The 12,377-nt window shown below is 34.7% G+C and overlaps 1 protein-coding gene and 1 non-coding gene across 2 annotated transcripts; one reads left to right on the forward strand and one right to left on the reverse strand.

Moving 5' to 3' along the window:
- Window positions 1–3,517: 3,517 nt before the first annotated feature.
- LOC114364560 (U2 spliceosomal RNA) lies at window positions 3,518–3,705 on the reverse strand. The gene has a single exon (XR_003656856.1). It is a non-coding gene; the product is annotated as a U2 spliceosomal RNA (small nuclear RNA).
- A 1,221-nt stretch (window positions 3,706–4,926) lies between these two features.
- Window positions 4,927–11,326, forward strand: LOC114364440 (4-hydroxyphenylpyruvate dioxygenase). The gene is made up of 11 exons (XM_028320614.1): window positions 4,927–4,980; window positions 5,530–5,631; window positions 5,983–6,084; window positions 6,467–6,679; window positions 6,976–7,079; window positions 7,187–7,291; window positions 7,366–7,453; window positions 7,707–7,829; window positions 8,353–8,448; window positions 8,773–8,916; window positions 9,519–11,326. The coding sequence occupies exons 2-11, from the start codon at window positions 5,536–5,538 to the stop codon at window positions 9,630–9,632; spliced, it is 1,185 nt and encodes a 394-aa protein (XP_028176415.1). The 5' UTR covers window positions 4,927–4,980; window positions 5,530–5,535; the 3' UTR covers window positions 9,633–11,326.
- The last annotated feature ends 1,051 nt before the right edge of the window (window positions 11,327–12,377 follow it).

A 12,377-nucleotide genomic window follows, 5' to 3' on the forward strand; every position in this document is an offset into this window, starting at 1 on the left:
CCTACCATAATGTTGAGGGAAGCTAAGTGATATGCCATCGTCCTTGCTTTGGGTTGAGGGAGCTAGAGCCATGAAGTTCAGTTATTGCCCAGTGAAGCTGCAAAGCACGGCTGATTCATTCAACTTCCTGAAGACTTGCCTTTCCCAGCGCTTAAACTAGGCCATTTTAGATTTAGTTAAAGGCACAACTTAACGCACAATCCTTCCTATCTTGTCCTATGTTTGTGAGAATGGAAAGATAAATGAATGTTTGTTTCTTTCACGACTGAAATGAAATTTGGTATAGAAAGTTTGATTCTTGTAAGAGGGACACGCGTGTGTCATACCTAAAGACTTTCTGTGAGAAACGCGCAAAAACTAGTAAAATCTGGCATAATGTTGTGAGTTTCTAATTAAAAAAATATCTTAATTGTGATTCGGTCTTTATGTTCGGTCCACTCGGGGGCCGTTGATAGAACGCAGGAGCCGAGCCCCCTTGCACAGTGGTACAGTCGGAGGACCAACATGGATAAAGCCTAGAAAATCCTATATTATAAAATATTTTCATAAAGTTTATTCAATGATTTGCTGCCTAGAAGATCTTGGTTAGTATTTCCGCAGTTTAGTTTATTTAATAACAAGATCTTTCTTATTAGAACATTCATTTTAAGAGTTATAAGGCTGTGATCTACCATCTTTCTCTAGGAATAATTTTTTTAGTAAGTAGTACCTACTTACCTGCCTTACAATCTAATTAACATATAAATTACATATAATAAGACGTCATAAAACACTAATTACAAAATTATGTAAAACTTTGCAAAAACCGTTAAGGAAATTCAGTCAGTTTTATCAAAAAAGCGTTGTCTAAATTTCTATTACAGTTAATCTATATACTTACATAGACTTACATATTGTATAGTGAAAAGAAAACGACCAACCGTCAATGTTCAATTTGAATTTCGTGAGATATAGGTAATAATATTCGCAAACACGTGTATAAGCACAAAAGATTATATTCGTAATAAATACTCGCTTTATACCGTCATGCCTTCAAGCCGTGTGGTAACGGCAGAGTAGAGTACATTTGTCACGAACCCCTACTCTTCCCGCGGGTGTCATGAGAGGCGACTTAGGGACTACACATCAAACAGAGAACAGGCAGCAGCGCTCTCTGAAAAACATCAATCTTTTAAGCTGCGATCATCAACCCGCCTGCCAAGCGTGGCGATCATGGCAAAACCCTCCACTATAGTGGAGGAGACTCATAGTCATAGACTCCAGCAGTGGACTGTAAAGGGCTGTTGACGACTCGTTTATGCAGGTTTTCTTTACTTATTATTTTGTAGGTACAATCAGTATTTCTTTACTTGATTCGCAGTGAGAAACTAATCCCCATTGGTTTAGCAATGTTCTCAATTATTTAAGTAGATAATAAATACCACATAGCTACCAAAATCGTAACGCGTTTTTGTCCCAACCAACTACCCGTCAAACCACTGTGTCTTGGTAGCGATAAACAAAATGCAAATGTACCAAACTGGAATCGAACGCGTCGAGCACAGAGGCGGGGTGGCGTGGCGTCACGCAATGGACTACTGACCCACAACTTTCCGTAGTATGAGCCTATAGTATTTTTGTGGAATAGGTACTTAGATACAATATGAATGAATGAGTTAACTTGAGAATTCAATTAATTTTGTCAAATACCTCTTATGATATTTTTTCACTTGTCGGAAAATTTAAGAATAAGTTTGGCACATTGACAGTTTCAGTGTGGGAAATAACTAAAATCGCAATGTAAAATCAGTTAATAGATATTAATGGTTGAAAAATCAGCCCTAATTTAGACTTTTATTTGATTTTTATTACTTTTGTTTTAGAGGTAGAGTCTAGCCGTTTAGGAAAAAGTTTCAGAATAAATAAAATATATAGTTTACAAAACTAACTATATATTTTATTACTAAAGAAGAAATTATAAATCGTTTCAGAGTCTGATTTTATTAGACACAGTAGGATTAAGATTGAAAACACAGTGACCGCACTCTATTATTGAATTTTTACATAACTTCAGGATATTTTCCGAAATATTTTCTTATCGTCAAGTTCCTTTCTTTGTACGCTATTCCTGACTATAGTTTCTTACTGAATTGAATCTCATATATGTTAGAGACTATACTACAATCTCTACAGTTGTGACGGAATAAATTTAGTTTAAAACAGCGGTAAGCTCTACCCCACGTTAGTTTGCCGCCGAGTCCGGCAGAGGCCGGTTGGTTCAGTCACTGCTTAGCATATTATAGGTATTTCAAAACATTGCGCAATATGTATGATTTCCAGAATTTTCCATTGGTATTTAGTTTTGTTTTTGTTCTGTCTACGCATTTCGTTTAGGTCAAGTCAGAAATGTAACTGGAAACAATAGGCTAGTTTCCTAAAAAAATTTTTTTAGTCCGTCATGTTTAATATCAAAAAATTTTGGACACATATATTTTTATTTGTCAATCTAACAAATAATTACATAGTTATGGTGCGTTGAAGTTCCGCAAGACGTCACAACGTGCGGCATTTTTATGCAAGCATTGACGTCACGGGCCTCTTCTTATGAACTTTGGCGCGCTTTATCTCTTTAAATTTTCATTAGTTTGAAAAAGTGAAAAATACGTGTAGAGTATTTTTTGATAAGTTAACTGACGGACTAATTAAAACTCTTGCTTTTTGACCCAGGAAACATCCCTATTACACAGACTGATTTTGTAGTTTGTATTTCCTACTTAGACATCGCATCTAGGTAAATTAATGTAAAGCTAAATAATTTTAAGTATTGGTAATTTTAGACACCTCTTTTTTATTTATTTAGGAAAACAAACAACTGAACAATACATATTTTTTCTTAAGATAGTTAAAAAAATATGTATAAAGACTAAGTACCTAATTGGAAAGTCAACACCGTTATCCTAGATTAATAAAATGAACATGCAATGTACGTACCCTACAGATACTTAACTTAATAAATTACCACTACTAATAACATAAATGCGAAAGTGTCAACAAAACGCAAAGGCCACTCAATGGACCTTCATGATACATTACAGAACCAACTGTAAACGATCTGCGGCAAACAAGAGAGTACCAACACTGAATCGGATAACAACAATGAAACCCCACGTATTGAAGTGTCTAATCTGTTTCTCTAGTTTTCAAATTCTCTAACCTTGAAACGATGGTAGAGCCACGTAATTTTTTGGATAACCTAAAGGCGTCAAACCGAATGATTTTCAGTAAAAGTAAAAAAGTTTTTCTGTGACAGACCGAAATTCACGCTAGTGAATTGAATTGAATTAACATGGTCACGGCCATAAGCTAGCAAATAATAATAAAATACACGTATTAAGTTGTAAGTTACCTACTTAATTACATAATAAGTGTAAATCAGCCTTAACAGCTGCTACGACCTTTGCATGTAGAGAGTGCAGGCCAGGTACCTACATTAAGTCTCGAATGTAATTAGATTTCAATGATTTAAGTATTGAAAGGGTTTTTGTGGGCTGATCCCGGCGGCACTGCAATGCCAGGCCGACCCTTGAGTGGAGCGAGCCCCGAACATCCTCTCGTCATACAAAAATCAGTTTAATATACTGGTCCCTCGGTGAGAGAACTTTCAGATATTAAGCTGAAAAGAACAGATACTACACTTTGATCTTAGCCAAAAGGCCGAGAAGCGATATTGAGAACTAAACTTCACAGGGAGGTCAAAAAAGGAAAAAATACTCACACACTGCGTTGTAGGAAATGAGCGCTACATAGGGTAGCGCCATCTATGACAGTATTTGTGAGACTAAAAGTAACAATAGGGCTCCATACATTTTCAAATGCGACCCTATTTTTATTATCCTTGCATGTTCTATTGTTAAAGACAGGCACAACTTCGCAACAACGGTCCCCAGGGACCCCAGGGTATTTCGTTAGTTTAAAAGAGTGACATGAATTTATTATTTAACTATATATTTTTTATCCAGATGTTACTCAAAGCCAGTTCAAAGTAAAGTCACACAGATTATTTAAACTCTTTTTGAATTCGACTTAGTGTAATTTAACAAACGAAAAATTAACGTATGGAAAACCTACGTCCGTTTCCCTACACCGTTCAAAACATTTTGCTCCACATCTTAAACAGTATTTTTGTTTTGCTCAACATTGACAAATTACTTACCTTGTATCACATACAGATTTTTTATTTTACACATATTTTAGATTCTTAGGTCAATCTATTTCTCATCCGCAATTAAAACAGATATGATCGATTGATCCTTATCAAATCATCTACGGATTTACTTGAATTTTGTTTTTCAAGACTAGCGTTTAGTACCGGCTTTGCTTGTTCATTACTACCGTTTGTAAATTATTAAATCTTTAGTGAAACTTTTTTTCTGAAAAATACTAAGATACAGTACCGTTCGATAACGAAAAGCCTGTCCATTAAGCAATCTATTTAAGATATTTTATTGTTAAAATAAGTTTTTTAACAGAAAAATAATTTTCAGACTCGTTTTTTCTCAGAACTTAGAAATTGAGACATTTTACACCGTCAATGCTACATCTAAATCGTAAATAAGTAACGTATTTAACATATTTAAAAAAAATGAGTTAAGAAGTGTAGGAAAAATAAGAAAAATGTAGGTAGATAAGGTAAATAACAGTATTCTGTTGTTGTACCTGAAATAAATAAAATAATTATAAAAATAAAATAGAACAAAATAACGATTGTACGGACAAAATAACGTTTATATAGTAAACATATTGGATATGTAAATAAATAAGTAAAACGGCTTAACGGCTTTCGGTTATGATTTGGTAATGACATTAATTTTTTATTTATAGTCTTAGATTTGGTGAAAAGATATTGCTTCTATATAAATGAGGCGACACTAACAAAATGCTAATTATTTAATTGAAACTAGTGAGTGGTGCAAGAACATAGTAAAAAGGATCCTAAATAAGGTAGGGGGTTTTTAGCTAAGTACGAGTACTTTAGGAACTTCGGTAGCACATTAAACTATGAAGTTTTATTGCAAAGTAGCACTTTAGAAATGCATTAAGATGTCATAGTGATTAAATTGATGTGCTGTCATTGGCCATTAAAATGAAACTCAAGATAATACCAATATTTTCTAGCTACAGGAGTTAACAGTCCAGAAATAGTCCCGTTCCTCAATGTTAATAATATATTTTTAAGTTGCTCTAGTAATTTGGAAGGCAATAGCTAACAAGCAAAGGTAATTCTGTAAATTAAAGTACTAGTTCACATTTAGTATTTCTGTCACGTACGATACGAAGGTATAAAATCAATGGAGTAGTTAACGATCAATGGAGATCTATTTACATGCCTTATTATTAAGTAATCAACAGATGTAATAACTAATTTAACTTTGTAGAGACAAACAGCAAATATAAATGGGTTTCAACCGCAATATAAGTCATATAAATACTTGAAATGATTCGATTTACTACTTTAAAGTAGACTATAATTTAAATTATTATTATTTACAGTAAAAAATGACAAAAGGCAAATCAAATAAATCGCCACAGGCATCTGATGGTAAAGTCCTTAATTTTGACCATCTGATATTCTGGGTGGCTAATGCGAAAACGGTAAGTCGATCAAAATAAAATATTTCACTTATAATATTGAGAAAATACTTTTTAACAACACCTCTTTGGTTGAGTTGCACCATCTTACTTTAACATTGAAAAACGTCAAAAATCTGTCAAACTCCATACAAAAAGCACCGGTTAGTGATAGGGTTATGGTTAAAATAAGGTGGTGCAACACAGAATGATGTTAAGTAAAAATAAATTTTCATTTGTTTTAACGTAGTTGTTCTTTTTCTTTTTTCTCTGAACTTTTATGTGCAGCCAGTGTGTTGTATTTTTCTTCAATTTTCTATTAATTTTCCTGAAAGAAAAAAGTACGAATTACATTGATATAATGTTTTTTTTCAGGCTGCCAGTTATTTTGTTACGCGTTTTGGTTTTAAGCTTATAGCTACCAAAGATCCTTCAGAGGCCAAGCCTGTGGTTTCTTATGTTGTGAGACAGAATAAGGTAAGAAGTTCTGCATAAATTATTAACATTTTCTTAACAGTTTTCATTAATTTTCATCTTAGATATAATATGTCAATCATAATTGCTGGAAAATGTTCCATGAAAATGCAATGGCATTATGGGGGAAAACTACTTTTCCAGTAACCCACTTATTTTTGTAAAATTTTCACTATGGTATGTGCCACAGTTTCAGTTACCCATTTCCGTTTTTTCTTTCGTTCTTATCAAAATAATGTTATACCTAACAAGTCGACGTAAATGGATAGCTGGAACTGTGGGCATACCTGGTACATTATCTTGGGGCAAATGAAATAGCTCAACATATCATAAATACTAATTTAATAAACCCAAAATGTTATTATTATTATTTTTCGCAAAACAGATAACCATAGTATTCGAGTCGCCCACATCTCCTGGTGGAGACATCAACAAGGATCTGTCAGCGCACGGTGACTTCGTGAAGGACGTCGCGTTGGAGGTGCAAGCGCTGGATGACTTGGTAGCGTGCGCGCGCGCAAGAGGCGCTGACGTCAGGCGTGACGTCACTACGGAGAGCGACGAGGATGGCACTGTCAGATATGCGGTGTTGAGGACCGTAAGTACAGCATCTCTGCCAACTATAAGTATTTACAGTTTCACAGCTGAATTTAGGCTCAAGAAGTCAATAAGCCGGTGACCTGCACGCGAGTGGGGCTCTGGACCTGTTCCATGACGTCACTATGGAGAGCGATGAAGGGGGCAAAAACACCGGTTATCGTCATAGTTACGGTCAAAGTTAGGTGGTGCAACCCAGCCTAACTAACCTACTTGTACCTAATTTTATCAATTTTATGACACTTTTGTTACCCTATCTATGGTCATTAATTTTCGTTTTGTTCCATCTTGTTCCAGTATGGTGACAATACCCACACCCTCATTGACCGGTCTCAGTACAAAGGAGTTTTCTTGCCGGGATACACGCCTGTTCAAGATGATGACCCAATCAATACCTTACTGTAAGTCTACTCGTATCTACACTTTACGACTGCCAAAGTTTAATATCCAGAGTCAATTTACCCACAAATTAATTACTATTTCAACAAATTCATTAACTCACTTTCAGACCTGACACGCAACTTTTGTATATCGACCACGTGGAAGGAAATATGGCAGATGGAACTTTAGAAGACTCTACGTCCTGGTATGAGAAGAACCTCAACATGCACAGGTGACGAACTAGTAACTAATTAAACAAAATACAAATTAGTGAAAAATATATCTAATTCTTATCTTTTTACTTAGATTTTGGTGCGTCGATTATAAGCACGATATTACGCCATATTCGTGCATAAAATCTACTTCAGTGATCAACCAGGAAGAAACTGTACTTGTAAGTATGATTTATTTACTTGTAAGTTAATTTCTAGTTACTTTTTTTACTAAAATAACTTAAATTCATCTTCAGTAATGGTAAGCGTTTGTAACTTGCCTGCTCTACCAATCAATATTTCAGTTTATTATCTGTGGTTTCAGAGTTTTTCAGTATAGATGGCGCTGTTCTAAGTAGCGCACATATTTACATCGCGGTATGAAAGTTTTCAGTAGCAGCTTTTGTAAGTTGTTGTTTTGTTTTTTTTTTACAGCTATCAATGAACGAAGCAGCAAAAGGTCTGCGACCGACGAGTAAAGCGACGGAATTCGTGAAGGCGCTCGGTACTTCGGGCGTCGAACACATTGCTTTGTACACTGACGACATCGTTGCTACGGTAAAATATAGCTTCCAAATATGTTTTAGATAGGCTTATCTAATACATAGTTGCTATACATAAAAGCTATGTTATTAACTACTAGCTGACCCGGCGAACTTTGTTCCGCCTTAATGGCAATAAATAAGCAGACTTTTTTTTATTTCGAACGGGATAAAAAGTATCCTATGTCCTTCTCCTGGCTCTAAACTACCTCCCTGACAATTTTCAGCTAAATCGGTTCAGCCGTTCTTGAGTTATAAGCGAAGTAACTAACACGACTTTCTTTTATATATATAGATGTAAACTTAGTTTACACTATACAAATTGGTGGATTTAGATGGTGCAACTAAGTTTCTTGGCTGATTTTTCTCGGCACTAGCCTATTTACTGTCCCAAAATAGTGGTAGAGTTGTAGTACATAATTACTGGGACGTGTAAATGGTTACAAACCTTTTAAAAGTGTGTAAACTTTTAAAAGCTTTTTTAGGGACTTTGGATTTGATGTTTCTTTTTCGACTTAATGTCATTAATTTGATTACAGATGCGAGATCTGAAGGCTCGTGGCGCGGACATTCTTGTTTTTCCTCCTACATACTACGATGTGATCAAGGAGAAACTAAGCGAGAGTTCTCTCAAGGTAAATACTGAATATTGTATTAAATATCAGTAAATAAGCTGCTTATGCTGATAGCTGGCTAGCTATAACGTCCAGCTAGTTAGGTACTAGGTTGGTAGAGACCCATACGTTATATTTTTTTTATAACGACCGACGCGCGTAAGACTAAGTATAACTACGTAAAACGTACGGTGTGAGAAATTGCTTCATCAATTGTGCAGGCGCATAGTTTAATAAACGTACCTAAATCACAGAATCCTAAATCTTAGTAAGTAATCCTCTTAAATAAAATTCTTATTTTAGATTGTTCTCAATGTTGTTACAATTTTTTTTCTTTTTTCGCAGGTCCACGAGACGATCGACGAACTAAAGGAAAACCACATTCTGATCGACTTCGACGAGCGAGGATACATGCTCCAAGCCTTCACCAAGCACGTGCAAGTCAGGCCCACGGTCTTTGTCGAGGTTATACAGCGGAGGAACCATAGAGTGAGTTTCTACGGTATACAGTGTACAGTGACTTACGCCCGTATTTACAAACGATACTTGCTCAAGTGAAGCAGCAAATCGAACGAATAGCGTTGATTATAGCTCTATGATTTCGTGTATCACCCTGTGCGTCCACGCGCACTGTGAGACCTCATAGTATTGTTTGTGAATACGGGAGTTAGTTTCTTGCGCTGCTTCTTCTCAGCACTGGCCCATTTATTGTCCCGAAGCAGTGGTAGGGATAATACTGGGACGTGTAAAAGTGCTTTTTAAAAGCCTATTTGCAAAAATAAATGAGTTTTTTTTACAAGACAATACTATGTATTACGAAAGAGTAGGTAGTGTATTCAAACATACCAGAAAGTACAACTAAACTGCACCTGTATCCTCACCTGATGGAAAGTTAAATGATGGAAGCGAGCTTCACCGGGAATCCTCAATCACAAAGAGACTACCTTATTTCCAACAATTAATTGCCCAATAACTTGGAACATTAGCAATTAAAAATGATTTCAATTATTCCATCAACTTTATGGGTTTCATAAAGTGGTCTAATAATGTTTTTTATCCCCAAACAATTATTGTTATTCAACTATTTTTAGGGATTTGGTGCAATGAACTACAAGTGGGTGTTCGAAGCCATTGAGCGATTGGACGCTTCTGGTGACAAAAAGAAGGAAATCCCCGCAAAAACTGAACCCGAATCAGAAATTTAATTGAATATTCTAACATTTAATTATTGTATATTAATATTTGTGATTAATTTGGCTGAAGGGATTATGATAAGTGAAATGTATAGTTAATATTAGGAACTCGTAATAATTGTACCTACGCCTAACTTTGTCATATTATTTGATTGTTATTCTCTTTCATAATAAAGATGGTTATTTAGAATCATGGTGTCAACCAGGGTTTTGTTTCAAAGAAAACAACGAAGTCCATTAATAAAATAATTTCTTTTATTCACATTATATTTACATAAGATCGCAGATATAAGTATCATTACAATACGGAGTATTTCCTTCATTTGCACCTATGTTTATTAAATTCTATTCGTCAAGGTAAGGCACCTTAATGGAAGCTTTATTTGAGACAATTTCTGGCTAATGGTCGTATAAGGTCTGTACGGCTAGCACGAAAAACTTTCGAGTTCGAATCGTTTGCGTATTCGAATCGCCATCAAAACATTTAGTACAAAAACTACAACAGCGCCCTTGTGAACGTGTCGTAAAGTGAACTTGGTATGAGAAATGGTTGCACGAAACTTATTTTGAGCATCAAAATTGTCACATTATCGTTTCATTCAAAGTTTGAGTATCGAATTTTGTCGAATTCGCAAACGATTCGAAGACAAAAGTATTTCATGCTAGAGATACTGTTTCCGAGCCACTATACAGCTACACAACGACACTATGTAAAAAAGGACTTATATTTGTACCACAGTGACTGTTATGTCGCTATTTCGGCTTACTGGTATCACTGGCCGGAACCGTACCTTAAAACTATTCTAAAACATGATACAAAATATGATAGCATACAGGCCAATATACCCTAATATTATATACAAAACTATAGGTAACAATTCAATAAAAATACTACGCAATAATTTAATTCATTTTCCATAATTTTCACTGCTGACCACAAGTAAAATCCAAGTGAGAGTTTTTCGTAAAGTTCATTTACATATGCTAAAAAATCAGATAAAAAGGACTAGGTATATCTCCCATTGGATTCCACTTTCAGAAATCGTCTGCCGTCTCCCTACAGTATTATTATAAACAGATAACAACTTTTAACTTAAACTATATTTACAAACGACATAAAATAGTAATTTACACAAGGAATAAGATTATAGGAAATGCATGCACGAGTGACAGTGGTGCCAGTATACAAAACTAATAATTAATTTGGTATAACTATTTATACACTGTAATATAACACGAAAATTATATATTTTTCATTAAAATAAAGATAGTATAAGCGATATAATTGTTTAATGGGATACTTGACTAACATTGGAATATAAAATAACGATATTGTGATTAAAGTAGTTATACGAGTACATTAAATTGTGTAGAAATCATTACGAAAGCTTTATATTTATACAAAAAAATGTAACTAAAAGATCTATTGAAATAGTTATACCATTTTTGTAGTGTCTCTATTATTATGCTTTTAAAAGTAATTAAAATATGTTTTGTGATTGGCTATTTCAATTGGTAACTTACTAATGCGTTACACTTCGTTTTAACTAAACTTAATTGCAATAAAATTAACGAAATTGGGGTACATTTACAAAGATTTATAATAGAGGAACACAAAGCGCTTATAAATATAATAAAAATTAAATATACAATGTGGTAATTTGGTATACCGCGGGCTGCTGCGTGAAAGTAGGTATGTTAAAAATGTATAAAATTTGAGATCAATACAAGAAGATTCACAAATGGACCTACACCTCGCACATAATATTTATTTATGTGTTAGTTATTCGTTTACTATGATTTTAGATCGACGTGGGGTCCTCAGTCATTGATGTGTTCTAAAAATCTATCTATTATTTGCAAGTTTCGGGCTACTACACGTGTTGACAGGTTACCACAGTCATAGCTTAGTGACCAACCAAGCCAACCAACCAACACTTTGACACTAACCAAGACATTTGACACGACCGAGCCCTTTACTACACCAGCATCCAGACTCACTGGCAAATAATGTTTTCAAAATGATTAGTAAAATGTTAGTAGAATTTTAAAAATTACTGATGACTATAAATGAAAAAAAAAAAAAAAAATGAAAAAACATTTATTCAGTATCTTTTAAGTTAACATAATTGTTGCAAGTGGCTGGGGTCTCCTTTTAAGTATAATACCTGTGTTAGGAGGCCCCGCTCTTTCTTAAAGTTACAAAGATACATAATTATGTTAAACAAGCCACAAAAACTCACAAGTACGTATTACTAGAACTAGAACAACGCTTGATATCTTTATAGTTTTGGTTACACTCAATAGTTTTGGTTACATTCACTAGTTTTTCGCAGTAAACTGTCTTTTTGCATAAGCCGTTTTTACATGAGCCATAGGTGCTACACTCAGGATTCTTCTTTTATTTTGAGTATTTGGGTTAAAGGGTAAGTTTCTGTGAAGTTTTAAAATAGCTTGTAAGACGTAAAGCTTTCTTACAGATAAGAGGCCGCTTTGGGAGTATAGTTCGTCTGTTGGAAACCTGTATCGTTTAAAAAAGATAACTTTTAGCAAGGATCTATGCGCCCGTTCAAGTTCTAAAAATTTGATTTTAGTGGTTCCACCCCAGACTGGAATGCAGTAGTTTAGGACCGATTGAGCCAGTGATTTATATACTTGTTTCAATAAGACTGAGTCGGCAACGTGTCTCAGAGTTTTAAACACCCATAAAAGCTTACGGGTTCTGCCTATTAATAAGTCTACATGTGCATGCCACGT

The sequence above is a fragment of the Ostrinia furnacalis genome, unplaced genomic scaffold (genome assembly GCF_004193835.3).
Source record: "Ostrinia furnacalis isolate ACB-3 unplaced genomic scaffold, ASM419383v2 OfSCF0419, whole genome shotgun sequence".
Taxonomy (NCBI): domain Eukaryota; kingdom Metazoa; phylum Arthropoda; class Insecta; order Lepidoptera; family Crambidae; genus Ostrinia; species Ostrinia furnacalis.